This window comes from Accipiter gentilis, chromosome 1 (assembly GCF_929443795.1).
Source record: "Accipiter gentilis chromosome 1, bAccGen1.1, whole genome shotgun sequence".
Lineage (NCBI taxonomy): Eukaryota > Metazoa > Chordata > Aves > Accipitriformes > Accipitridae > Astur > Astur gentilis.
The window spans coordinates 16,974,810-17,001,086 of NC_064880.1; the positions used below are offsets into that span (position 1 = coordinate 16,974,810).

The following is a 26,277-nucleotide window of genomic DNA, read 5'->3' on the forward strand; positions in this document are numbered from 1 at the left end:
TGCCCTTGGCAATCTCACCACAGCTGCAGTGGTTTGGAAAAAAAAGGAAAAGCTTCTGCAATCTCAAAGCCAGAACAAACAAGATATATTTGAGTCCTTTTCTCCCTCAGACAGCTCTTCCAAATGAGATCACCAGTCTCCGGAACATATTTTTCAGCTTTTAGGTAGGGTATTGACACCCGCCTATGAATAAACAGAGTCTCCAAAGTTACTTCCTGTTAGTGGGATTGTGTGCTTGACCCAGACAATGACTGCAGCTTTCAGGTAGGTCCTGAAAGCAACACATCATTCCTTATTAAAGCAAAGAGACTGTGCGTAAATTTATCTTTAGATTTGTGATCTAGACTACCTGAAATTACAGCTTGCAGAATTTTCTTCATCTTCTGTTTCTAGGATTACATAAAAACTTATTCTTCTAAATTTTAAGAAGTTTTTAGAGTAGTTACCAGCATATGAATTAAGTAGGAATTAGCTGGAGAAGGTCTTGAAAAAATAATGGACTAGCTTTGAGAATACTGTTACAATTTCTGATGAAGGAACAGTAACTCTTAGTTCTATGAGTGAGGAGACATGTATGTCTGTAGCAGAAAGACTACAATTATATTCAGTACAAAACACTGTTTATAGTGGTGAAACAAACCCATTTCACATGCATCATGAAAACACTTTGAAAAAGTCCTTAGATAAAGGGAGTACACAGACTGCATGCGGGCACAGAGGCTACACATGAGGAAAAAACCGATTCCTGTGGAGTAATCTGTGCACTGAAGACAAACAATAGGTGAGCAAAAGAAAGGCTAGACTTTGTGTCTTCCTGCTGGAGTCTGGGATTTTCAGCCTGGCTATTATTATAAGTGAAATGAGTTTAGTGAGCTGGGGGATGTTTACTTCCAGTACTGAATCATTACATAAATTGGTATAATTTGGGATGATCTCATGAGCTGAAATTGAAGATATCTATTGCAGGCAAACGGTGGACCCGAGAGCAGCCGAGTTTTGCAGAGCTGCCTGTGCACAGCACAGTCCTGCTGTGGCTGTCTTTTTGCATTCTATCCCAAAATTTTGAAGAAGGGAAGGAAAGAGAGAAAATCATAAAAGACCACAAATTTCAGATGAGTGGCTGAATTTTCAGATACAACCTTTCACTTCATGAGGGTTTAGGAGAGTTTCTTTTCACATCAAAGAACAGCGCTACTGATCTTGTTTCCGTGAAAATTAGTGTGGCAGGCAGACTGTTGGCTCTGTGTAGCCATCCCTCCCTCCTTTTCTGTCTCTTCTTGTTTACCAGACCTGACCGGGAGTATACTGTTTTTCTGGCAGCCTGCAGGACCTAATTGAGAATCAAATGCCATTTTAGCTGACAGTATGTTTCCTCCCTGTGGCAATGTGATCGATAAGTAGGGGTTTTCTGCAGTATATAAGACAGATTTATTTGGGAATAACAAACCAGAAGGTTTTGCTGCCCAACACAAAGATGCTCTGTCAGCCTCCGAGTATCTCTGTCAGGGGTTTTATCCTCACAATAATGTTACTCCCATTACATAGTTAGGGCAGAGACACATGAGCAAAAGATCAAACCAACCCAACTTCGTGGAAGCATGTTGCCAGCACTACAAGAAATGACAGCCAGTGCAGTCACACAGTGGGGACTCAAAGAAACTTCATCAGGTTGGCAATTATAATAAGTAATGCTCATGAATTACAAGAATACATGCAGCCAAAAAAAAGAAAAAGAACAAAGAAGAAAACAAAACAGAGACAAAGGAAGCAAGGAGTTTAAAAGTCTATTAAAAAGATGTACATGCTTGCCACACCATTACAGTAGAACGTACACATTTTGTGTCCCAAGACATCTGAATAAGGGTGTTAGTGGACAAAGGCCAGTGGAGAATGGGTTAAAATGTAGATGAACTCCAGTTCTTGTATTCCCAGACACATCCTAGTCCAGACAGTGTTAGATCTGCTACACTTGACCTGGCAAAGTGAATCACTCTGATTTTCCCTATCAGGCACCATTAAGCTAAGATAGGCATAACAACAAACATTAAAGGAAAATGTGTTTGTGCAACAGATTTCCATTACAGTGACTTATTCTTCTTCCTTTCTGATTTGGGAAAATATCCTCCCCTCTCACATTATAACCACAACAAATCACAATGCTGGACACATATGCTCCTCAACCCCATACCCACCCTATGCTATCTGTTTACTTCTGAACACGTAAATGCTATCCTTTTCCCATCTTCACTGCTTTTCTACATGGCTGGCTCTAATTGCAATAGAACAAAGGGAAAGAGATATTCTTTTTTGTGTTTGTCACTATTTACTTAATTTATTTAAAACTCTTACCTTCCATAAGGGTCTAGTCTCCATATGATCTATTTCTTTATGTCAGTTATGACTAAACAGCAGCTTTTGAATTCAGAAGGCAATCCTAAACAGTTGTTATTGTGCTCCAGCTGAAATCAAAGTTATGTAAGAAAAACTCGAGTCTGCTTTATTCAAAACTAATGTTCCTGAATATAAAAACACATCAATTCTGTCCTATGATCCACACAGCACAATAAGCTCCTACAATCTCTGCTTTATTACTTCTGTCCTTTAGAGAAGGAATCCAATTTGCACATTTAACAATGCAGTTGAAACATCTTGTCTTCCTCACAGAACTCTAACCTAGCCTTTTTATAAAAATTTGCAGTATTTCCGTGTCTTCATTCTTTCTAAGGCTTTGCAGCCCTGACACCCCTCCTTCAGATGTTAGTGCCCGCTCCTTGAAAAGAATAATAAACCTCAACAGAACTGACTCCCAACTACATCTGTTAAGCTTTTTGCCTAAGGAAATGTCTGTACCATAGAGCAGGGTGGAGGAGAGTGTCCTGGTCCCTAGCAAAAATTGGTGTGACAGAAATGAGAGGAACCCACTGTACAGCTGATTACATTTTAGGGTTCAAAATAAATTATTGCATTTGAACTCATCTGTTGACTTAGCTGTCTCATATTCCTCAGCCTCACCACCGTTATTAGGAGTGACTCCCCCCACTTTACAAGATCAAAACATTTCAAATTCAACACTGATGTAACCCAGTATCAGGTCATTATATCTTTAACTCGGATATGGACCTTCTCCTTCGTCATCCTCCTCAAGTGTAGTGAGTTTTTAGCTCTGCTTAAGGGACAGCACTTAATTCTTTGGTTGAATGACTTCTGTTCTCTTTAGGCCCCCAAACACACTCAGATGACCATACAATCCATTTTGCTTTATCACAAAGCCAGATAACAATATTCCTGCCCCTGCCAACAAACCGATGTCTTTTCCTAATGCCACTCCTACAGTAGCACCAATTAGAGACTGATCTGCCAAAGCAGGATTCACGCACACAAAGGACACCATGAATCATTGGATGATCTCAGTGACACCACCAATGATAAACTCTCCATTTCTCAGCTAAGAAGAATGAACAAAGGAGCTAAGCAGCCTGTCCCCACCCCAAAAAAACCCACTACTGACATCTAAACTCAAGCTAACAAAATAGAAACCATCCATACAAACACCTCTCAACATATCCACATCTTCAGCTGGTGTGGTAAAGTAATGAAATAGCATGTTACCCTCCGTGTTGCCAACATAAAGGGCTGTGTTCTTCTGGAAGGAAACAGAGATGCCCTTGGGACTAATGACAGCTCTCCGACCTCATGAGGATGGGTTGAAAGGTGTGAGCACAGCATCAGGACAGCAAGGATGATTAACACGAATGAGCTGGCCGTTAAAGGCACAGACCTCCCTTCTGAGCTCACTCCTGACCCATCTGACGGGCATGGCCGTAACAGCGTTTGCACACAAACTCCCCTGTCCACGGGTAATGGGGTACAGCTAGACCTGAACTCCAGCACTGACAGGGCAATTTTAAATATATATTAATGGTGTTCACCTGCAAGCTTTCTAAGGTGTCATTTGATAATTGGAAACACTTTGTAAAATTAATGAGAATTACTGTAAAGCATCCACAGAGAACTATATTCCACAGGACTTATCATAATTAGTTTTATGAGTGAATGTTAAAGAACACAGCATGATATTAAGTCTTTTGTGGCGACAGCATTGTGAGATGAATGGAAAAACAGATGTCTCTGTTTTATATAAGCCTCTAGATTAATGCTTATAACAGGCTACAGCTAATGCCTTGTGGATAATCTTTCTCATGCCTTTCAAGCAATTGCTAAACAAGGGGAAACCCTGAGACTAGCCAGCCAGACTGCTATTTCACTTGCTACAGCTTTTTCTGTCCCCTTCCCCTTAGCGTCCAAGTTATTGGCAATCAAAGCTGAAAACTGAAGGTGGGTTGCTACACCTTTAACTTGCAGGCCTGAATATCAATGAGCCACAAGAGACAGAGATGGAGAGAGAGACAAAAGGTGAGGGGAAAAGACAGAGGAGATTGGAAACGGCTCATTTCCCAGCACACACACTGACAGACAGGTAGTGTTAACACTGTACCTAGAGAGGCTGCCCTCAGTGGCCAGGCTCGGGGAGTCATCGAGGACATTAGGTTCACTGCAGGAGGGGCAGGGAGATTAAGAATTTAGGGAAAGAAAATGCAAAAAGCATGCGATTGTCTCTGTTTTCAAGGGAAAAGATAGCAACGGAATAAAAAAGTAAAAAAAAAAGGACGGTAACATTAATTGGTCTCGCACGCTCAACAGCACATATGATTCAGAGGAGCTGAAAGAACATCTGATAACAGGAGCAGTCTTTAGAGGGAGTTTACACTACATGGAGATTTCTGCTGAGAGTTGGGAAGCTGAGAAGTTCAGTAGGATGTGTCTCCACAGGAAATAAGGGCAGGGAACTGTTTTCAAAGCCATTTTCCTGCAGCATTTTCATTTATTTCGATTCTATTTACTTCAACTTCATAGAAAACTTTTTTCTTCCCCCTTCCCCATGAGCCAGTTCTTCCTGAGGGAGGGCTAATCTATCTCCCATGAGCTATAGACTACTCTCCTTCTGGTACCACTCTAAGGACAAACATCTGGAAAACAAGGTCTCATAGTGCAATGAAACTGTAAGTAAACAGCTGGCATGGATCCTGGCAAATGACTACACAATTACATTGCTTTTCTACACTTCAGCCATTTGGGCAGGAGCAGCCTTCTCAGCCCATAGGAAAAACATGAAAGAAAGAAAGCAGTCTGCTGGGTTACCAGCAGGAAAGCAATAATGATATTACTTAACATTAATTGGTTTACATTTGTAAGGCATTCTGAAAGCCCAGAGACCATCCATAACTAAAAAGGGCATGACGTTGTGGACTAAGCTTGCTGAGCTTGTACTTTCCCTACACAGATGAAAAGCAATTCTCCTTGTATACTGTGTACTTAAAAAGTAGAGAGGAAAGCTCTGTTGTAATTAAAGTCTTTTTTTTTCTCAGCATCACCATGACTTGGGATTGTACAAAGCAAACATTGCTATCAGTCAACTGTGACTCTTAGGAAGTTTATGCACTGAAGATTATAGTGAAAGATTGAGGAAAATGCAGTCTTGCATATTAATTTTTCAAGAAACAAAGGGACTGAATCAGTTGAGTTCAAAAGTCAAATGAGTTCCTGTAAGCCCTTTTGTGAAAACTCCCAGATAAAATCTGTGTAACTTCTCTCTTGTAAATCATTTCTCCTATCTCTGCTGATATGTACCACGGCTGTTACTTTTCCTTCATGTATCCAAGGTTATTTCTTTAATTCCAAGCAAGACTGGGGAGGGAACAATGTTGTTTGATTTTCCAAGGCTGGTCAAGAGATAATGTAGAATTTATTCTTTAAAGGTTCAAAGGAAGTAACATAAATTAAACTGTCCATTGTCAGATATCCTTGGATAGCTATGTCACAGACAAATAAAACAATAAACATTGCTTACTTAGACAAAAAATCACATTTAAATGTAAAACTTCTCTCTACATCTTCTAAAGATGTACATTTCCCAAATTCCAATATCTTTCTCACCACTCCATGTTAACCAGGAGGCATTCAAGGTTATTTCTATCAACAAGTGTATTTCTGGTTTTAAACAGTATTAAATCCCATCTTGGAACTTGACATTCAGTTTCTGTGATGAGCTAGCTACTGTCCTAGGAAGGACAAAGACTAAAAGGAAGAAAATGAAGTAAATCAAACAGGATGCCTCTGCCCCCCCTTCCCAGGTTCTCAGGATTCCTCCCCACTCCCTACACAGATTGTGTACAGTCCCCTGGTTCAATGCATAACCCCAAAATCATATGTTTTCTTTTTGCTATCCACGGTAGTAGCAGAGGAAAATAATAGTGCTGAGGGTTTCTGAAACTGTTTAAGAGGAAGGTTTCTATGGATGACAGCTTGTTCTTATGGACCTTACGCAACACAGATCATCCTGGAAAATCATTATTTTCAACCCTGAATCCTTGGTCCGGCACTATTTCAGGATGAATGAATGTAGCATCACTATGCTGGCACTGATTCTACTATCCCACATCTCTGATGTACACATAATATATCTGTGCCATTTCTGCTCTCTAATATAGTGGGAAAGGTGAAAAGCCTATGTTGTTACCTTTGGCTGGGTAACATGCCCACCTCAGCCTGAGGTGCAGACACGCTGGAGAGATGGCTGGAGAACCGCCTCCTCCCAATGGCACCCATAAGGTATGCTTCTTGTTCACTTACCACACTGGGCATGCTCAAGGAGTCATCTAGAAAGAAAGAAAAAGCAGGAAAGGAGAGGAAACAACCACCCCGTACCCCACCTACGTATTCAAGTTGTCAAGAGGTAACAGAATGCCAAAGGTGTACCCAGCATTTACTCACCAAGACCCCAAGCCTGCAAATTTGAGTAATTCCATTAGATTTTACCGTCACTGTTCAGAAAGACATATGCTTTCAGCTTATACAGCTCTCAGGAAAACGTGTTTGGGGAATTTAGCTTCCACTAGGGCTTAATTCCTGTGATTAATAAATTGTTTTCAATATACAGTGTTTTCTGTCATAAAAGTTGTAACTGGACATTTTTCTGGTGTGAAATAAACTGCTGCTCTGATATAGCAAAGCACTGTTAAAAAAGATAAAATACACAACAGCAAAATGCAGAATTGACACCCTCTAACAGCCTTTGGGACATGCACTTTAAAATGCCACCAAAAATTGGATGAATTGACTCAAATACATCATACTGCAACTGAATTATGCAGACAGTTGGATTGTGTTCAGGACTGCTTGAAATTTTCAGTGCTGTTTCAAATTACATCAAGTACCTGGAAAGAAATGACTCTGTCTTGGGGTTTACCAGAACAACTTCTAATTACAAATAAACAAATCAAACAAAGGGGAAGTTTTGTGTAATTTTCTCTTTTCTTTTTGACCTTTTCCAGTTTTGATATAGTGAAATATTTTATGGTGGCATTAAGTCAAGGCAGGGTTGAGGTAAAACTGCCGCAAGCAAATAGGAAGATAGCACTCATCGTTCCACACAGTGGCTCATAATTAATCTGAGGCTGAAACCAGAGTTTGCCACAGCGAGTATCTGAGTAATGTATCAGCAGTACAATACTGGGTGGATTGTACAGTGTTTAGTGATGAACCCAGCTAAAATAAATTTGGGCTGACCCTGGAAAGTTTCAGGCTAACTGTCCTTTCCCAAAAGGCAATTCAACTGCACAAGCCTTTCTTTTGAGCCACACATTTTCACTCCTTTTCTTTAATGTCTTTAGGGAATAGTCAGCAGTCCTCAAATACAGAAGTGAAGCGCCTGAGTTTCAGGCATTGAGGCACTGAGGCACCCAACCATTGCAGCACCAGCAGACAGTATCCCTGCTAAAGTAGGGGGAAGCCCAAGCCTGATGACATATGAGCAGAATTTTCTACCCTGGCTTTCAGTGAAGGACAACTCAGAAGCAGATGGACAGCTCAGAAGCAGAGAGAAGGTAAAATTCCAAGAATAACATGAAACTCAGCTAAAATGACAAAGCAGTATTCAGGTCATTGCAAATTAGTCCCCAAAAGATTTACCATCCCATTCCTTCTAAACTGGCACCAGAAAGCCTGGCAAACCCAGAACCTGCCAGCTGCCCAAAGGGGAGATCAAGCTTTTGTTGTCAGTAGGTTTAAGGCTTAATTTCCTCTTTGTTAATCGAGTGACACAAGCACACAGACATTCCGTGTTGCAGAGAGCCACAGCTGGATCCCATGCACCACAAGGACAATGTATTCCACGTGGGAGCATCTGGACAGAAGTGATGAGCAGGAAGTACTAAGATCCTGCAGGAACAGGATCCTAACTACAGAGCCAGCCACAGCCCCTGCCTACTGGCATGATGAAGGTCAAAGAGGGGACTGACTGCCAAATGCCTTGTCAGCACTGCAAGGATTGCATGTCAGCCCAGGTCTCATACACCAAAAATCTGCCTATGCCCTTCTTTTTTTCACTACCCAGAGCTCAGGAGGGAATGAGGAGGTATGTAACCACCCAAGCTTTAACACCATGAACTGTGTAGCAACCACACCAGTTTCTTAGCCTCACGCCCTTTATGGGCCTTTTGTTCACACTGGGACAGGGACAACTGTCTTCCCCTGCCAGCCATCCTCTGGGCATCAAGAAAACATCTTCAACCTTGGGGCTTAGCTTGCATCAGTAGCCACGTACTTTCTTCATCCTCCTCATCTGTGCGGCTCAGTGTGTCCTGCGAAGCCTGCTGGGAAGGCTCGCTGTCCTGCTCCCAGACTGTGCCAGTGCCTGTGTTGGAGCGGGACATGGTGGCCAGGCTCAGGCGGTAAGCAGAGGTGGAGGTGCCCACAGTGCTGACAGATGTCTTCCCTTGGTAAGCTGTGCAAAAGTGGGAGAACCAAACCCAAGTTAGTGATGGCACTGGAAATCAATAACCAGCCAAGCATTCCTGTCACATCAGGCACCTGATTCTGCCCAGATTAGTGGGACGGGGGTTGGCAGAGGCGATAAAACAGACACAGCTGCCCTGGGTCACCTCATCTCTCCAAAATCTCTGTCTGTTTTTCTTACACCGTCTGGTTTTCCCCCTTAACCTTAGCACCATATTTTCCAGATCAGCTTCAACATTTAGGAACAAGGCAAATTATTATCGAGGAAAAAAGGCTGAGGCATTTTCTTTTGAATGTGTTTTCTTTTCTTAAGAACAAAGCACATAAAATCTCTTGCCGTGTGTGAGCAGTGGCTGCCATCTCGTGGCAACAAGGGTGACTGTTAGAGGAGAAAAGTGTCCCCTCATAACAGGAGAGAATTCAGTGCACTGTCCGCTCCGGGACGCTGATCTGGACCTCACAGTAGAAAAAGATCAAAAAGAGACCAAGAGGAGAAAGGAGGAGACAGATCTGCTGCTGACAAAGAGACAGATGTTTCTGCATGAGCGGCTTTGGATTTAGAGACGTAGGTGGTGGCTTGCTGCATTGTGGGTTGGGGCCACACAAGCCAGATGTGACAGTGACAAGCAGCTGCTGGGAAACAGGAGTAGCCTTAGTGGAAAAAATGGGCATGACAAGGTGCATTTCACACCTAACCTGGGCTTCTGTTGGCTGTCCTGTGGCAAGGCTAGGCTGGGCTGGGCATAGGGCCTGATCCACGGGCAGGCTGTTGGGGTGTGGGTGGACTACTCATCTCCCTCCTAGGCAGCTGGCACGTCTGCCTCACAAGTTAATTTACGGGTGACCCAGCTGGCCAGATTGGGCCGATGGCCCTTAGCTCTCCCCTCTCCTCCTTACCAGACCCACTGTGCACTGCCTCCTTCAGGATCTTCAGCTCATTATTGAATTCAGCAATGAGGGAGCTCTTGCAGAGCGGGCGCGGTATGAACCGTCTCTCCAGCTGGTCAGCAATGTGCTGTCGGGCAGTCAGCTCCTCATGGTTCTCAGCCGGCTGGGCCAGCAGCTGCAAAATTGGGACATGTTAGCATTGCAGGGAAAAGATGCCCAGGGAACTGGGACTAGTCTCCAGACCAGCATGAGCCTGCAGCCAGCAGACTGTCTTCTTTGTTGGCATGAGGTTTTGACTCCAGCTATGAGACTTCCACCCATCTTTCAGGGACAACCTTGTATTTGACTGAACAGATATCGAAACATCACTGACATTGGTACATGGGGATGAGGGCTTCCTTATACTAAGCTCTACCCTCAGACATGAGACAGCTCCTTCCTCCAAGATGATTTAGTCTGTCCAAGTGGTGAGACACAGTAGGCTAAAAAAGGTGGAGTACCGTGTGCTAGACTACCTGGTAAGCAGGGAAGATATCTTAAGCCCTGGCCACCTCAGCCCAGTAGCTGTCTGTCCATCCATAAAAGTCCTGTCAGAACCTTTACCCAAGAGATGGGAAGCAGAGTGGTCCTTCCTGGCTGTTAGCTGTATTGCCTGGCTCTGTGCAGAAGAGAGATTTCTGGAAGATTTCTGACAACCATGCCAACCCCCTCCTAAGTTCAGAGCGTCCACACTACTTCCAAGTGCTGTGAGTGTCTTTGTTGCAAAATTAAGTCCACATGCAAACCCTCTTGGTCAAGCCTGATAGTACTTTCCCATCTAGGGGAACTAAGACTAGCTCTATTCCATGGATCAGAGCTCCTGTGTGACTGGCATACTCTTTAGTGTTGTCTAGGAAAAAGCCCTGCGATTTAGTTTCAAAGGGCTCTCAGGCCTACTAACTTCTGAAAAGTCACTCCCTACATAAACACACAGTTCCTTCCAGGCGTGCTGTTCCTCTGTTCTCAGCAGGGGAATAAAGGATATCTTGCCATCAGGGAGTGATCTATCAGGAGCCAAATCAACTGTTACCTTGCACTGGATGAAGGGCCGAAGTAGCACAAAGATAGGGATCCGTGTTCGTACGATAAAGTCGAGGAAATCCCACAGGGCCAGCCCTCCCACCTTCCGCAGTGCCATCTCTTTGACTTGCAGGCTCAGCCAGTACCACTGGCTGTCCAGTTGTCGTTCAAAGCAAACAAGGATCACCTTCAGGGCTACAGGGGAACACACACCAGCAAATGGCAGTCAGAGATGTTATCAGTGTCCCTTACAAGCATTGAGGGAGGAATGGGGGGGCCACAGTGGGCACAAGCCTACACAGGCATGCATGCATGCACGTGGACATGCACACCCACACACCTCAGAGTCACAAGTGTCTTTTCTATCAGTCTCCAAACGTGGCAGGGAAGGCGGGCAACCTGAGGGCAGGCCTCAGGATCAGGACTAAGAGTCCCATTTCCAGAGAAATTTTCCTACTACACACCTAAGTTCCTCTGTATTTTCTTGCTCTAGCTTCCTTTCTCCCTCCCTGCAGAGTTCTTTTGTCTTCCTGGAATTCAGATATTGTGAAAGCAGCTCAGGGGGGGAATACAGCCCTGGCTGATCAGACAACCTCAAAAATCTTGATCAAGCATATCCACACAAAGAGTTACCCTGTCAGCACAATAACCTGCAGGTTGTTTATGGGGTAATGAAAAGAACCTTTCTAGCAGTGCAGCTGCATGAGTCACGGCCAAACTGTAATCTAAACAAAAATACAGTCCAGTAAGCCAAGGGCCATAATTCAAAAGAGCACTGCATTACAAATGGGCATGAACAGTGATGAGGTTCAAAACAACGTTCTATATTAAAGTGGGCAGAGAGCAGCAGTTAGCTTACAGGAGAGACTAGGAATCTCCCCCTTTCCATGCTCCCCTGGTCTGGAACAAACAGGGAGGCCTGGGAATTGTTGGGGGAAGGTTGACTACTCCATCTTTCTTGGTGGGATGGCCAAGACATCTCAGCCATCACATATCTGTACCCAGGCTTGTTGGGGTGGGGGGCTAAATCAGTGGTGAACTGTAATTTTTTCATCAGCGTTACCCATTCCTTAGATATAGGTTAACAAAGACCTGAATATAAGTCTTTGGATAAATGCCCTCACAAAATCATAAACAGAGAAGCTGTTTGAAGGAGTGAGAGCTTTGAGCCAAAACTCTCCCCATATAGCCCCGACAACCTGCAGTGCTGCTGCAACTCCAATTTGATTATTTTTTTTTGACTTTCACCTGTGGGTCATATGTGAGAAAATATAGTACTACCTTGCAGCAGCATACAGTGAGCAGAAGGAATACCAGTCAGTAAGGACCGTGTGTGTGCAGGGCCAGCAGGCAGACAGACTGCATCACACTTCACCCTAGCTAGCCAAGGGCCAGTGAAGCTGTGGTATTAGGGGCTGATAGGCAGTCTGACTTGCCTTTTGTGGCTTCACTGCTATATTCTGGCAATATGAAAACTGAGCGACTTCTACCTGTGGTGCAATCTCCTCCAGCTGCAGTGCATACACTGCTCACATTGCAACACATTCCAGAGATACTCCTGGCTTCATGCTCTGGCCTGACCCCTTGTTCAGGACAAGACCTAAAACAGCTCTAAAGAGATCAGTTAGCTCCTGCCTGAGACGGTTTTCTTTGGTGCTGTCTACAGTCTTGAATGCTCCATTTTATCTCTGTCTCTTCTCAGTGGTTAGCAGAAGCCATCACTCACCCAGGTAGGCAGCCTGGCTGGTGGACTCTGCAAGACCTTCCCGCCGCAAGTCCTTCCCTGCATCCCCTGGGGTGGAGCAATGGGCAGGGGAGCTCTCCAGCACAAAATTCTTGCTGCGGGAAGTGCTGATGATGCGAGGTGGCAGGAGGATATTGATAACAGTCTGGAGCAGCAGCAGGACCTCAGGCTGCTCCAGCCAGGGGCTGTCTGAGATGCATTGGGAGGGGAGAGAGAGAGAGAAAGATCAGGCTACATCCCATCAAAGACACCCAAAAGATCCAGACCCTGTTCAGTTCCAAAATGGGGTGCAATCTCATAGGTTCCCTAAGCCAAAACTCCGTCCCCCACACCTTGTTATGCTGCTTCTCCTCCTGTAAGCAAAGGCAAAGTTTACTTTAGCACAAACACACACACACAGAGCTACACAGCACAAAGAAATGTCCTGTTCAGTTGTCTCATGATCTCATTTCCTTTTGACATTCCCCTCTCCCTTTACTTTTTGCATTCATTTAGGGATTTACCAGTCATCACCCACTATAGAAGAAAGCAAGGAGCAGGACTTGTGCCAGACAAGTGGCATGGATTGGGCAGACTGTGATCCACAGGGGCGCACAATTTCTGTGACCTCTGCTCCCCTCTGTGGTTTCTGGTACAACAGATTTGTCTTGCCCTGCACTCCAGTTTCAAAAGAAGGAACACATCTCTGTAAGACCTGACTCAAAAACCAGGGCACAGCTGAAACAAAGAAACAACGACAACTTCTGCCAGTGGGGATCTTTTCAGTCTCGGACCCAAAGTGCACTTAGCTGACACACTGTCAGTGACAGAAAACCAAATTAAAAAATGAAAATAAAAAATTCAACAGAGGACAGGGAAAGTGCAAACATCAGTTGTCAGAAAAGGGGGAGAAAAATTCTTTTTGTTAAATTAGTCAGACCTTTGCTTCCAGATCCTACTGTGAGCACAAATGGAATCAGTAGGTTTAAAAGCATTCCTTCCCTTCTTTCCTGATTGGTGAATGGGGAGACGACATGGCTTAGGGGGAAATCTTCTTTCAAAGCCTGTGCAGTAATAATAAGAAAGGATTAAACGATTTCATCAGCAGATCACGTACACAAGTTACTGTAGGGAATGATGATCCCCCGGCACCCTGTTTACACAGTACAATACTGGCTTTGATGACCTGATTGAATTAGAAGCCCTGAGACCACTTAGTTAGGAGTAAAAGGAATTCACAGAGTAACATGGATGTCACCTGCTCTTGTCATAGCCAAGATGTCAGAAGCCCAGATTCCTAACTTATAGATATCATTAACAAAATCAGATGTATCCCACAGGAGTCAGCTAAGCATTAGTCCTCAACTCTGCACTGCTGTGAATGGCATCAGGATCTGACCCAGACTATGTGGAATAAAAAAAGGAACAGAGGAAACTGCACAAATGACAAAATCTAAATATTCTGCTGTCCAAACATGGAGGTTATTCCCAAACACATTTTTTGTTCTGCCTCACTTTGTGCTGCCCCATCATCCTCCCTAACATAAAGAATGAAAAATAAACAAAATGCACATTTACTTCTTGACACGTAGTCAAGCCTAAATTGAAAGGTCTTTCATCTTCTTTAGAGGAGGTAATACAAATGACTGTCACTAGAACCTCTGCTCATTTACAACCTCCCAGTTGCTACAGACTTAGCTGTGAAATGCAACTGAAACTTGCAACCCCTCAAGCTTGCAGACCCGGGCTGAGCAATTCCAGGAGAAGAAGTTTTCTGATGGCGTGTGAAGTGCTTCTGTTTCATATCCTGCTGGAAGTACTAGGAATTATGACTACTCGTGTTTTTCTGGCATGTTTGGCTTTCATTATATTTAAAGCCCATGAATGAGTGAATAGGGAGAAGAGTATAATAAAAGTAAAACCTCCCAATACTTAAAAAAAAATATTATTGATTTGGTATCTGGTTTTAAAAAAGAGAAACTATTTCAGAGAAGGTGAAGGTGGCCCTTTTTTTGCTTTTGATTAAAGAACTATTACCTCAGAGCTGGAAGAAATCTGTCCTCTTTCTGTGTCAGTTGGTATCAAAAAGTCCTTTGGTGCTTCATGCTCTGAAGGAGAGCAGTGTGTTTTGGTCCCTATAAGCCTTCCTTCCCAAGCCACCCTGCTGCTCAGAAATACCTGCTGAAGTATTCAACTGGAGGTGCCAATGCATATTTAAAAATGCAAGTTGGAGCTAGGTTAGAAAATCTGTCCGTTCTTTGGTCACCATTCTGTCTGATTTCATGCCAATGGGGAGGGAAAGGGATACAGAGACAGAAAGACTCTCTAATAGTTATGGCACTGCTATGAGAAAGGAATAGTGATGAAATTCTCCAAAATGCCCAGGATGGTTTTTGTTTTTATTCTGGACAACAAGGATGCTATTGAGTCAGCAGCTGAAAAGCCAAGTTGCCCTGCTTTTATGAGCTGGCATACTGTATGACCAGCTCAGGTAAGAGCAGAAGAGCACAAACTCCACTCTCACTCAGTTGCACACATGGTCCCACAGGAAAAGAGGTAGGGTTGCATGGACATGACTCAAGCCAGGGCCCATCTCCCTGTGGCAGGAGGATTATGCTAACTCCTTAGATCCTGCAGAGAATCCTAACCTGCTTGTCAGAGCCTTAAACAGCATCAATCAGCTGAACTCCCTGGCCTTTAATGGCAGTGTTAAGCTGATGGATGCTTGCTGTGGACTTGGCCCAAACAGGTGAGTTCTAAGCTTAGTTAAAGCCTTCAAAAAGAAGGGAGAATTTACATGTTGCTTCTCTTTCTTTTTTGGTGTATGTTCCACAGTTTTTGCCCAGCTTTTGCAGAAAGAAAACAGAGCACCGATGAGTTGGTGTCTCAACCAGAAGCTGTAACAGGCCTGGCCACAGGCCAGGGCAGACACACCTGTATCTGCAATGCTACAAGCCGGACAACAGCTGTGCTGAAGGGCAGAGGTGGTGAGAGATAAGGGCTGAGATGAAGAAGGGGTAATCCGTCAGCCACACTGGAGGGTCCTACCACTCCCATCACCTGCAATACAAACAGAGCACATCACCACAACTGACTACTTACAGTTTCATCCATGCCATATCCTCCAACGTCAGTGAAATGGAGGCGCCTTCCATCGAGCACTGAGTTGGGGCGGATCTAGGAGAACCAGCCCCCTCAGTGGTCCTTGCAGGAGCTGGGGCCAGTGAGGAGAGGAGTTCTAGCAGGGAAAGGGAGGGGAGAAGAGGGAACCAGCAAGGATGAGAGGAGTGCACGGGTAACCTGGTACATTTATAAATGTACCCAGTACCAGCCCTGAATGACCAGCACTGGACTGGTGGAACAGTTAAGAGTTGGAGGATATGTCATGTAACGACTGTAACAAATAAAAATATGTCATCAAAGCAAAAAGTCTGCATTGAAACTGGACATCTTTTCCCTTCTCTTGCTGATCTACTTGAAAAATAATGTCCTAAGTCTGACCCAAGCCGGGTTTTGTACAATGTTCAGATTCCTCTCAAACACAGTCTATTCTTAGGAACTCTAAGTATGATTCATCTCACCTGACCCCAGATGTCTGAAATAAGAGTCACCTGCATGTGATCTGGTTGTTTGGAACTCCTTGAAATATCAGCACAAGAAAATAGCACTTCTAGGGGACAGTTATTTGAACTGTTTTGGCTGTGTCCCTCAGGAGGAATTAAATCACAGGTCTGCATATGCCTGTTTCTCTCCATGACTAGACACATGTAGATATGGGACCAGGGAGAAGCTACCTGGCAGACACCTAAGCTCAGGGGAGATGAATGCACTCGTTTTTTATCAAAATCAGTGTGGGGAAAAAGGCAGTAACCAGTTTTCTGCCAGAAAACCAAAGGACAATTTAGAAGGGGAAGAGGCAGAGCCCTTTCTTTTTATCACTATTGATTATCATTTAGATATTTCCCCACCTTCCTGGCTGATCTCTCTTTGGGCTTCATGAATGCAACTGTTCTACATATGATACAGCATGCAGTCAGGGGTGCTCCCACAACTCACAGTGGCCATAGTTCTGACAGCTAAAGGTAAAACACTTTTAACAGTAAGAGTACATCTTTTCCTGGTAGCTCTCCCTGATGTTCCCAGCCAGCTGAATGTAAGCATGACGACTGCACTTCAGCACTGCAGAGCCCTCCGCAATTTTTACAGCACTGCCTAATTCCTAATGCAGGCCCTTTGGAGAGCTTGCTGGCATGATTCACTTTGCCATGCTTACTTGCCAAACTGCAAGTCCATTCTAAACTTGTGTTTGAGCTAACTCTGTAGCCACCTCCCCATGTAGCAACCCTAAGTAGTCTGAGGGCCTCCAAGTAGCTACCTCTGCTTGAACAAGGAAGAAGTCTCTTATGGACTCTGACAGGTTGGAGCTTCCCTGCCCTTGCAGTGATGAGTGTTGAAAGGACTTGAAGGATAAGAACCTAGCAAAAACCGATACTGCCTTTTAGCTGATGATCATTGTTTTTAAAGCCCCTCAGAGCACTGGTGAACCGTGAGAGGTTTTTTGTAACTGCTAGAAAAAGTTACAATATTTATGTTCTAAGGAGAAAATGTTATAAAACCCAACAACAATAAAAATGCTAGTGCAGCCCTTCCCCCTTTATTTGTATTTTTTCCACATGGAATGAAAGCATGCATGTTTGTCCAAATGGCTGATGTACACTGGTAGCAAATTGAGGGTTTGCCCTCAGTGTAACAGCTCCAGAAACGCTACAATCTGTTACTGAATGACCAGACAGAATCCATCTGTATCACGTCTCTGTTGTAAGACACTTAGAGCATAAATTCTACTACGAGTGGGATCTGAACATTGTACAGTGCAAACCTGTACTAGATCAAGCCAGGGACATTGCAGACAGTGTAGTGAATCCACCCATGTAAACCCTTCTAACTAGCCAACGTCTGGTGGCCTCTGACAGAGCCACCAGGGTCCTTCCCCACTGGAGACGGTAGGTATCCCCAGTGCCACCCTCTCCCCGTCTCTACCAGGTGTGTGCAGTCTCCACCACCCCACTCTCCAACTTGCAGCCCTCAACTCTCAGCTCAATCTGGCAAAGGTGGATCTTCAAAGTGGTGCGTGGGAAGCAACGGAAATAAATCACTTGACCACCGCTACCGGTCACTGTATCTCCCCATGCACCACTTCAAAAATGAACCTTGCTATCTCTAGTGTCACTTGCGAAGTCCCCTTGCGAGGGGTAAGGGGGACAGGTAAAATGACAGGAATGGGAATGAACCGTCATCTTCAGTCCAGAGAAGTCAACAGCAGGGGGAGGTTTAGCAAAGGTTCACGGGGTTGCCGCTCAGCTACTCACCAGATTGACACACACATTGATCAGAGACCTAAGGTGAGGCAGGAAGGATATGATTGGCTGCCTCTGAAGTGTCAAACAAACCCCTTCAATCAAATTGCTGGCAGGCTCCCACTCAACCTGGCGCCTGCAATACAACAGTAGGTGCTGTTAGCCGCGGGCCTCCTGCCCCCCACCAGACACTCGCAAACACGGCGACCAACACAAAGTGACGCCCATAGAGGAAACATTTCAGACAGCAATGACGTCCAAGATGAGCACAAAGTGCGCAACAGAGAAAAGGTTTTACCCACGCAGCTCAGGAAAGCACAGAGCCAGAGAGCACACTGTGCATTTGAGTGAGACAAGAAACGTAGCAGAGGGGTCTGCGCTAGCAACACAAACCCCCCTCACAACAGCAGTGGTGGATGAGCTGTGTTTCAGTCTGTGATGCTTCCCTCTGACAGACGGTGAACAAAAGGGAGCCACCAGACAGTTGTCTCCGGTGTGCCTGTGTGGGGAAAAGGTCTGTTGTGCCACGCTCCCAACTAAGAGCGACTCCTCCATCTCTTGTGGGTCGTGGATGTTCTCACTGAAGGGAACAAACCCCATCAGCTGTGAGCACCCTCTGTAACCTACTTTGCAGTCCAGTCTGCTCTGCCAGAGTGACTCCCAGACACAGTCTGCCCTAAATGTAAACTGGCCCAGCAGTACAATCTTTACCTGCCTCACCCTATGCAGGAGGGCTGATTCATTCCCTACCAACACCAAAGTCCTTCATTCCAGATCCTTTCTTCCCTGACACTTTGCTGTTTTCACCAAAAGAGCATTTAGGGCTTGTGACAGATGCTGCATGGAGTCCCTCCTAATCATGAGCAGACACAGCATAGGTGGTTCACACCCTTCATCTCAGGGCCTGACTCTTTGGAGTAAGTAGAGTTCTCAAGTGAACATCTGACTGTGCACTTATTGGGACAGAAAGACGAGGCTTGCATAACTTGTTAGCTCAAGACTAAACAATATCCTAGCCAAGCTCCTCAGTGGACTTCTTAGAGACACAGGGGGGATCAACTATGTTCACTATGTAAGTTCTTATGCAGACCAACATACGTCTCATCTTTCAGCATGCACTGTTCCTAAATCTCCAGAATAGTAGTTTGTTCTTGTACTTGTACATGTATGCTACTGCCATCAGACACTTTTTGGAGTGGGGTGCTCACAGGAGGCAGCGTATAAGATTCTGATGTAAGTACCCCAGTGGATGGCTCCTGGGGTCTGGCACCAAGCCCCATCTCTAAGAGACTTCTTGGCCCAATGATGCGTAAATGTAGTTGCTGCATTTGGTCCAGTGGCTTTGCTGTCTCTGTCCCTTTGTGTATGGAAGAGCAATTTCAGCCAGGCATAGGTACAGACAGCGACAGAGAGAATATGAAGGGAATTTTAATTGATGAGCATTCATTCAGCTTCCACAAAGAGGAAGGACCTTCAGGAACAGAAAGACCACTAAGCTGCCTTTGAGGCAGAAGAAAGTATGAGTGAGAAAAGAAAGAATAAGTGAGAAGCAGGCAAGACAGGGCAAAGAATCAAACCAACAGGAAGAAGAAGCATCAAAATTTCTGCCTCTAAATTCCCTAAAATGGCAGAAGTTTCTTAAAGCAAATTGTTAGCCAAAGGAAAGTGATAGATAGTGATGCCAGAGGAAGAGTTCACCTCCCTGTTATTTGCTCCATCTTAGTTGGGTACATATGATTCCTGGTGGGACCTAAAGTTTTGTGTCTGAGTCCTAAATTCTGATGTTCTCTAACATCATTTGGCTTCGCAGCTGAGACTGCCAACAGAGTGACTGATTCAAGCAGTTGAGGACATATGCCCATGAGGGTGACTGAGACCAGTGACTCTTTTTACTCAGATCACTGGAAAATCCACAGGGCTGAGACATGTTATGCTACCCAGACTGGATTTGTATCACTGCCTCTGAGGTAGGAATGCTGCATATTGAATAATTCTTGAAGTTGACAAAGCCTGTACTATAATGCTACTATGTGATGCACCAGGCTTTCACTAGTCACTGACTAGAAGCAATCACTGCAGTTCTCTTCCTTTTACTATGGAGCATTCAGAAACTACTGCATAGCTCCATACCATTTTTATCTTTACAGAGAACATAACAGTATTTTCATGAGAAGGCAAGAAATACTCTTACTACAGTTTAACTTTCCATTAAAAAATAAAATTAATCTCCTCAACTCACAGCTAAAATAATAAAGAGGGTAGTGAGATGGTACAAATCTGAAGACTTATTTTGGAGAAAGCAAAATCAGATTTCTGGAAGTTCTCTCTGTAGTTCTTAATAACCATGTATTTCTTCTCTTGCTACCAGAAGACACAACAAGAATGTCAACATAAATGCACACTTACAGAGATAAAAACATCTGTTCATTTTTTGATATGTTGTAAAGGTTCACTGCAACATGACAGTTTAGTTAGATGACATACCCACACTTCAAGGCTTGCAACATCAGAAATGGACCCCAGAGGGTTTCCGTTATATCTGCTCACCTCAGAGTAGGCATCTTGTGAATTTTATTGAACATACGATCCAATCTCTTTAAGATGAGGATAAGGGCAGGTCTCACCGCCTCAGCTGTCCAGTCAGTGATGGGCAGCATCTCCATGATGTAGCGCCGGAGACCTCGGCTTTCCATCGTCTGCGTGTCATAAGGTGCCAGTTTCAGCAGGGAATGTGCGATTTCTGCCAATCTAAAACCAGGGTTTGTTAAGAGGAAAATCAAATACAACTTGCATTTCTCCACACATGCCAATAAACTAACAGATAAATCTTCAGTAGCCTAGTAAAAAGAAAAAAGATGCAAAAGTCAAATGTCCTGCTATTTAAGCTCTTAGACTTGATACCACAGTTCCTGGTCTCTTAAGATTCTTTTGCTGGAATCACTGTTTATATTTATGTACACGTGAATGGTCTAAAGAAGATTTTTACATTGATATTAAATGTACCAAATGAACATCAGGAATCACAGATTTGTGTAGCTAAAAACAAAGTACCTGAGCTGTTAGTAAGATTACAAGATGGCAAATGCCTGTGAAATACAGCCCTGACATCACCTGCATGTCAATTAATGAGTGATTTATTTTGGGTTTGTGCTTGTTTTTCAGTGTCACCACTTTAAGAGGTCTCACTGTGCAATTTTCAGGTGTTAAATTTTAAAAATAATGTGCCATTACACAACATGTACTTTGTATGATTACTCCCTGCAGCTTTGATTTGTTTCTCCTAACACCTCTACAGATTGTGTTGCTGTTGCTTCTTCTAACCCTCCCAGATGGCCTCACTGATGGCATTTTCTGTATTGACTGTGAAATACCATGGCAACATTTAACTTATACTTGGAGCCTGACAAAAGATTACTGAAATACTTGAATATATGCAGTAGACAAAGACGAGTAATAAAGCTACATCTACTAATAAAAGGGATAGAAACCTGTACACTCCCGGAAACATCAATAGACTTTGTAGTGGGCGATTGAAGTACAATCCTAATCGTGTTGGGGGGGCCTTCTTCTGAAATGCCTTCAACTAATGGAACATATTTCTATTCTGTCTAAAATCTGCCTAGCAATATCAAGGGCAACGAGTTCCTCAGATTAACCAAAAGTGCTATAAAAGTGTTTCTTTATCCAGTATTTCTTTATTATTACTTTTTACAACTACTTTGTCCTACTGTGGAGTAGGTGTGTTTTCTTAAACACTGTGTAATTTAAATTATCACATAATTATGCTTCTTTTTGGCAATACAATATCAGTGGCACATGATGGTATGTGAAAACTTTCTTATGCATTATAAAGTGCAAGATAGATCTCATCCAACTTGAGACATCAATCTCAATTAATCTTCTAGCTCCGTTCATGCAGAAATAAGCAAACAGGGAAATTCTTATCTTCCTGAAATACTGGGATAAACAGCTCATTGAATGCGCATCTCCCTTTTCACTGGGTCCAAAAAGATCTTTATGACTTTTGCAAACTAAACATTTAACTTTTAAATGGCTAAAACTGGGTGAGATGAATCCTGTCTGAAGTGACTAGCATATTCTCTTATTTTCTGAAGTCTCTGAAATGGCATCTGTCAGCCTCCCAAGACCATGGCTGTCATATCACATTCTGGTAAATCTTCTTTCTACTTAGAACAAAGTTTTTTTTTCCTACAGCAGTTAAATCCTGTCACTCATTTCCCTCATACTTATGAAATGAATTTAAGTAAGAATCAAGATGATGTTCATTTTTATTTAGGGCTAACTATGATAAAGCAGGTCAGGTTCCAACCCCAAGAAAGCGGTTATTTCTAGCACTTTTCAGGAGAAATCCAAAAGAATCAGAGCACAACTCATTATCTTGTGCAAATCAGTCCCTCAGTTTTACTTCTGTAACCTTTGACCATGAAAGACCTTCTCTCTTGAAAGAATGCAGTATTTGCCAGCTACTACTCTGTACTGAGGCTCTGCTTCATAGAAATCTCACAATAAAGTTATCTTTCCAGAAAATATATCAATAACACCTTCTGTACATGTGGATTTAAGTTTGTGAAACTCATCTTTTAAAAAACATGTAGAAATGAAGTTTCCCCATTACTGTTAAACTGCAAATAACTTCTGGGTAGTACACTAGAGCATTCTGATGTTACATACAAATTTAAGACTAGGATAGTAAAAAGAAGCAAGCCCCTTACTTTACCACACTAAATAAAAAGTTCATTCATCAGACACATGTTCCTCACTCCCATTGAAATCATGAAAAAAATCTCAACAGGTCTAACCAAGGACATAATCTTTCCTGAGACTCTCACCTTTGTTTCTAACATAAGATTAAAGTTCTTATCTCAGGCTTCTATTGCTAAAAGTCATGGAGTTTGTATTGCAGCTAAACAGATGTATTGATTTCTAAGGTTTGTGTCCCTTGTCAAAAATATAAAGGTGGCACTGCAAAAGCAACCATGTCCATCAGGTTTTCAGGTTTTTTGCAGCCAAGTACTACATAAGAATGACATACACCCGTGGAAACAGATATCTCTTGTTTAAAATTACCCTCTAAATTATTAAACATTTGCCAGAGGATGGGAACAGCAACATTCAATTCGTATGCAAACACACAAACAAAACAAAAAACACCTCCCAACTCCCAAAGGAATTTGGGGCATTTGTTAAACAAGACCTAAATTAATGTCAAACACAATTTTGTATTCTATAGAGACAGCCTGAATCCAAAGATCTCTAATAGTGACAGAATCTGCCAGCTAAGGGGCTTTGCCATTTTTTTCAGAGCATGCATGGAAAAGGTAAAAGAGCTTTTAGAGGGTTTTCCTTGGTCCAGGGGCAGGAACAGAGCTGGCTCAGTGCATTGCTAGGATCTGTCACCCTTCATCTCCCTTTACAGGGTATTCCTGAGGAAAAAACTATAGCACTCAGAAAGGAATAATTCACAGCCAGAATGGCCTCTTGGGGTTCAGGGAGCAACATAAATTACTGTTAAGGTGGTTATGATTCACTTTTGAGGCCAGTCCCAAACAGCTTAAGATATCTTTGCTATCTTTCCTATTTACGTTAATACTCTACTGAGCACTGTTTAGCTTAGGCCATAAAAAAATGCCTCTTGGTATTTAGCTATTCTGTATTCACAGAATGATCTTGAAGTATTTCTCTGTCTCATAAAAGAATTCAGATAGCTGTCTCCCTGTGATCCCCTTGCCAAGCGACACACTAGGACTGCCTCATATTAATCCCAGTTTTCCTTCTGTCAAGTGTCAGTCAGAACAGTGCTAACTATGGCTCACTCAGAGAGTATCTGTGCTGTTTTCATTGAGACACAACTTACCATGAAACAATTCTAATGAGTTTGTGTTTCCTGAGGGAATACTATGCAAGAAAGGGGTTTCCCCTGAAAATGAACGAAAAACCGACAACAGAATCAGGTCCATTACCTCTTGTCCCAGTTTTTGTTGTCTTTTACATCTGGACAAACTTCTCAGTAGCAAATTATGCTACTTTGTGTTTACCATGAACAGCAAACACAGAGAAGAGAATCAGGTCCAAAGTGCTTAGAAGGCCCTACTCCCAACTTCTTCTAGGTCAGCACCACATGAAATGGTTTGCTGTGAGCATCCAGCCAGCAAGCTGGGCTCAGTACTGCACCTTAAAAGACTTGAGCACCTGCTGCATCACATGTTGAGGTGGTGGTCCTGTAAATGCCTTCTGCCATATCCTCCCTTGTATTTCAGGCATTTATGCAATACAGTGCAGTGGTTGATCTGCCTTTCTTGCTTGTTAGCAGGTGGTTCTGATGCACAGTGTCACAGGAGAGGATAAAGGTTGTATTCAGCCAGCTAGGCAGCTTCCCCACCTCTTGCCCTGCAGAGGCAGCCTTACCTGCTCTGCTCCTCACTGCAACTTATTCTGATATAATCAGATTGGCTTCTGCAGACCTATTTCATCCACTGGAGATGGGGATCTGAATAAGACCACAGTAGAGCATATGAAACCTTCTTCATACACAAGCAGCAACAGGTACAATCTAAGGAACATCCAAAACAAGCTCTGCATGTTTCAGACAGCAACATGCAACTACACTACCAAAAAGTGATTCTGTCTGCTATTATGAAAAATTAAGAAGTAAATAAAGGAATTCCCCTGCAATGAACAAGTAAAAGCAGAACGCCTGTGGAATACCTCATGTGGGATTTCACATCGAGCAGCTCCAGAGAAGTCACTCGGGGCTCACCAGCCAGATTCTGCAAAATCTTCAGCCTCGGACCACAGTGCTTGTAAAACTCTGTGCAGATATTCAGCAATGACTCCCGCGGTCTCCTGAACTCCTCTCTGGCAATTCGTTCATCCAGCTCCTCTCGGGGAAGACCCTGGCCCTCCTCCAGTAAGTGAAGGTTCTCCCTGGAGGATATAAAATGAGAAAAAGTAGGAAGTGTTATATGCAGTGGAACTCTCCAACTTGTTTTTTGCAATGGATGCTTTCTGTTGCAATTGAAAAGAAAGATAGTTGCATCTGCAATTAAAAAAAAGGGGGGAAATTATATTCTGCAAAGTCTTGTTAAAAATGTAAATAATTTCTATATAAACTATCCTTTGCTACCCTCCCCTGAAAAAAGGCTGCCAATCACAGCAACAGTGGGTGGGACCCCGTGAAGCTGGAAACTGCTGGGGAACAGTTCATCACACATCAGGAAAGACTGGGCGACGATTTCACTGTACCTGATAAAGTGTAGTTTGGCTCCCTGTTCTGGGTACCTGGAAAAAGAGAAACAGCGTGGTTTTAAACAGCAAATTAGTAGTACCTAAACTATGCCTTTCTGAAAGAAGGTGACACTTAGCCCAGAAGTATACTCGCCATCGGCAGTATGGTGTCTTGTGTCACTGGAACAGTGGCTACACGTAGTTAAGTGACCACATTTACCTCCCAACTGGCAGCAAACAGCAGATTCCTATAGTTACTGCCCTTGTGATGAAAGGAAAAATTCAGGCTTAAAAACCATAGCCCTCTTTCAAGCAATTTCTCTTACTGATTTTCACCCCAGTGCTTGGTCTGTTTCATGAAGCCAGAGCTCACCTAGTGGAAAGAATACCTCAGTGGTTTTTTTTTGTTTTATTGTCATTATCTTGTCACTTCTTGTTGAGAAAGCATTAACAAACCCTGCACCACTTGGCTAACAGGTCCAAGGCTGGAACAGTGATCATTCTACCATCACGAGACTCCTGCTGTTGCTAGCAGATGTCTGTTGCATCGATAAGACAACAGAAGAAACAAGGGCAGGAAACCTGGAGCAGTACAAAAATATTTTGGATCAGAGACCGAACATTTGATAATCAGAAAGATCTGGAAACATAAACCAAGGTGTCTGAGTCACACAGCATCAGGAGTCTCTACATTGCCTGTCAGCAGATACATTTTAACTGCTCTCCAAAATCAGCAGACAAATAATAAAGCACTACTTTCCATTACACCTTATTTTCCTTAGACTGGGCAATCTTGCAATGGAAGTAAATGGCAAATATCCACTTCAGACTTGATCATGAAGGGGTTTATCTGCTTCTCAGATCCAGCATTGAAAGTCAAAGCTGTGTTTCACCCATGCCTGAATCGGTCTTAAAGAATAACTGACTGATTCCAGGAGTTACCAACCAAGATGTGTACACTACACATCTATAAATTGACATAATAGCCCTCTGATCATCCATGCAGACAGTGATTTCTATCTCACTTGAATACAAAAAAAGACAGGGAATAAATTGGAAAGCGTATCTTGCCAGAAGGATGTTCCTGATTTTAAGTCCTATACAGCCCATGGTATTGTACTAGACTATTGGCTGTGCACAGACTTCCTATCA

The 26,277-nt window shown here is 43.3% G+C and overlaps 1 protein-coding gene across 18 annotated transcripts in view; it reads right to left on the reverse strand.

Moving 5' to 3' along the window:
* Nucleotides 1-26,277, reverse strand: part of UNC80 (unc-80 homolog, NALCN channel complex subunit) — a 135,981-nt gene that overhangs the window by 7,731 nt on the left and 101,973 nt on the right. For 12 of the 18 annotated variants that reach the window (XM_049805750.1, XM_049805698.1, XM_049805743.1 and 9 more), the window contains 12 exons: nt 25,144-25,179; nt 24,607-24,825; nt 20,428-20,628; nt 17,893-18,016; nt 15,458-15,583; nt 13,464-13,587; nt 12,527-12,733; nt 10,811-10,995; nt 9,751-9,916; nt 8,663-8,842; nt 6,578-6,716; nt 4,496-4,552 (listed from right to left, as the gene is read on the reverse strand). In XM_049805750.1, coding sequence (XP_049661707.1) covers nt 4,496-4,552; nt 6,578-6,716; nt 8,663-8,842; nt 9,751-9,916; nt 10,811-10,995; nt 12,527-12,733; nt 13,464-13,587; nt 15,458-15,583; nt 17,893-18,016; nt 20,428-20,628; nt 24,607-24,825; nt 25,144-25,179 — 1,764 coding nt within the window. Of the gene's footprint in view, nt 1-4,495; nt 4,553-6,577; nt 6,717-8,662; nt 8,843-9,750; nt 9,917-10,810; nt 10,996-12,526; nt 12,734-13,463; nt 13,588-15,457; nt 15,584-17,892; nt 18,017-20,427; nt 20,629-24,606; nt 24,826-25,143; nt 25,180-26,277 lie in introns of those variants that run through there. The other 6 variants (XM_049805786.1, XM_049805716.1, XM_049805794.1 and 3 more) reach the window with 5 other exon arrangements.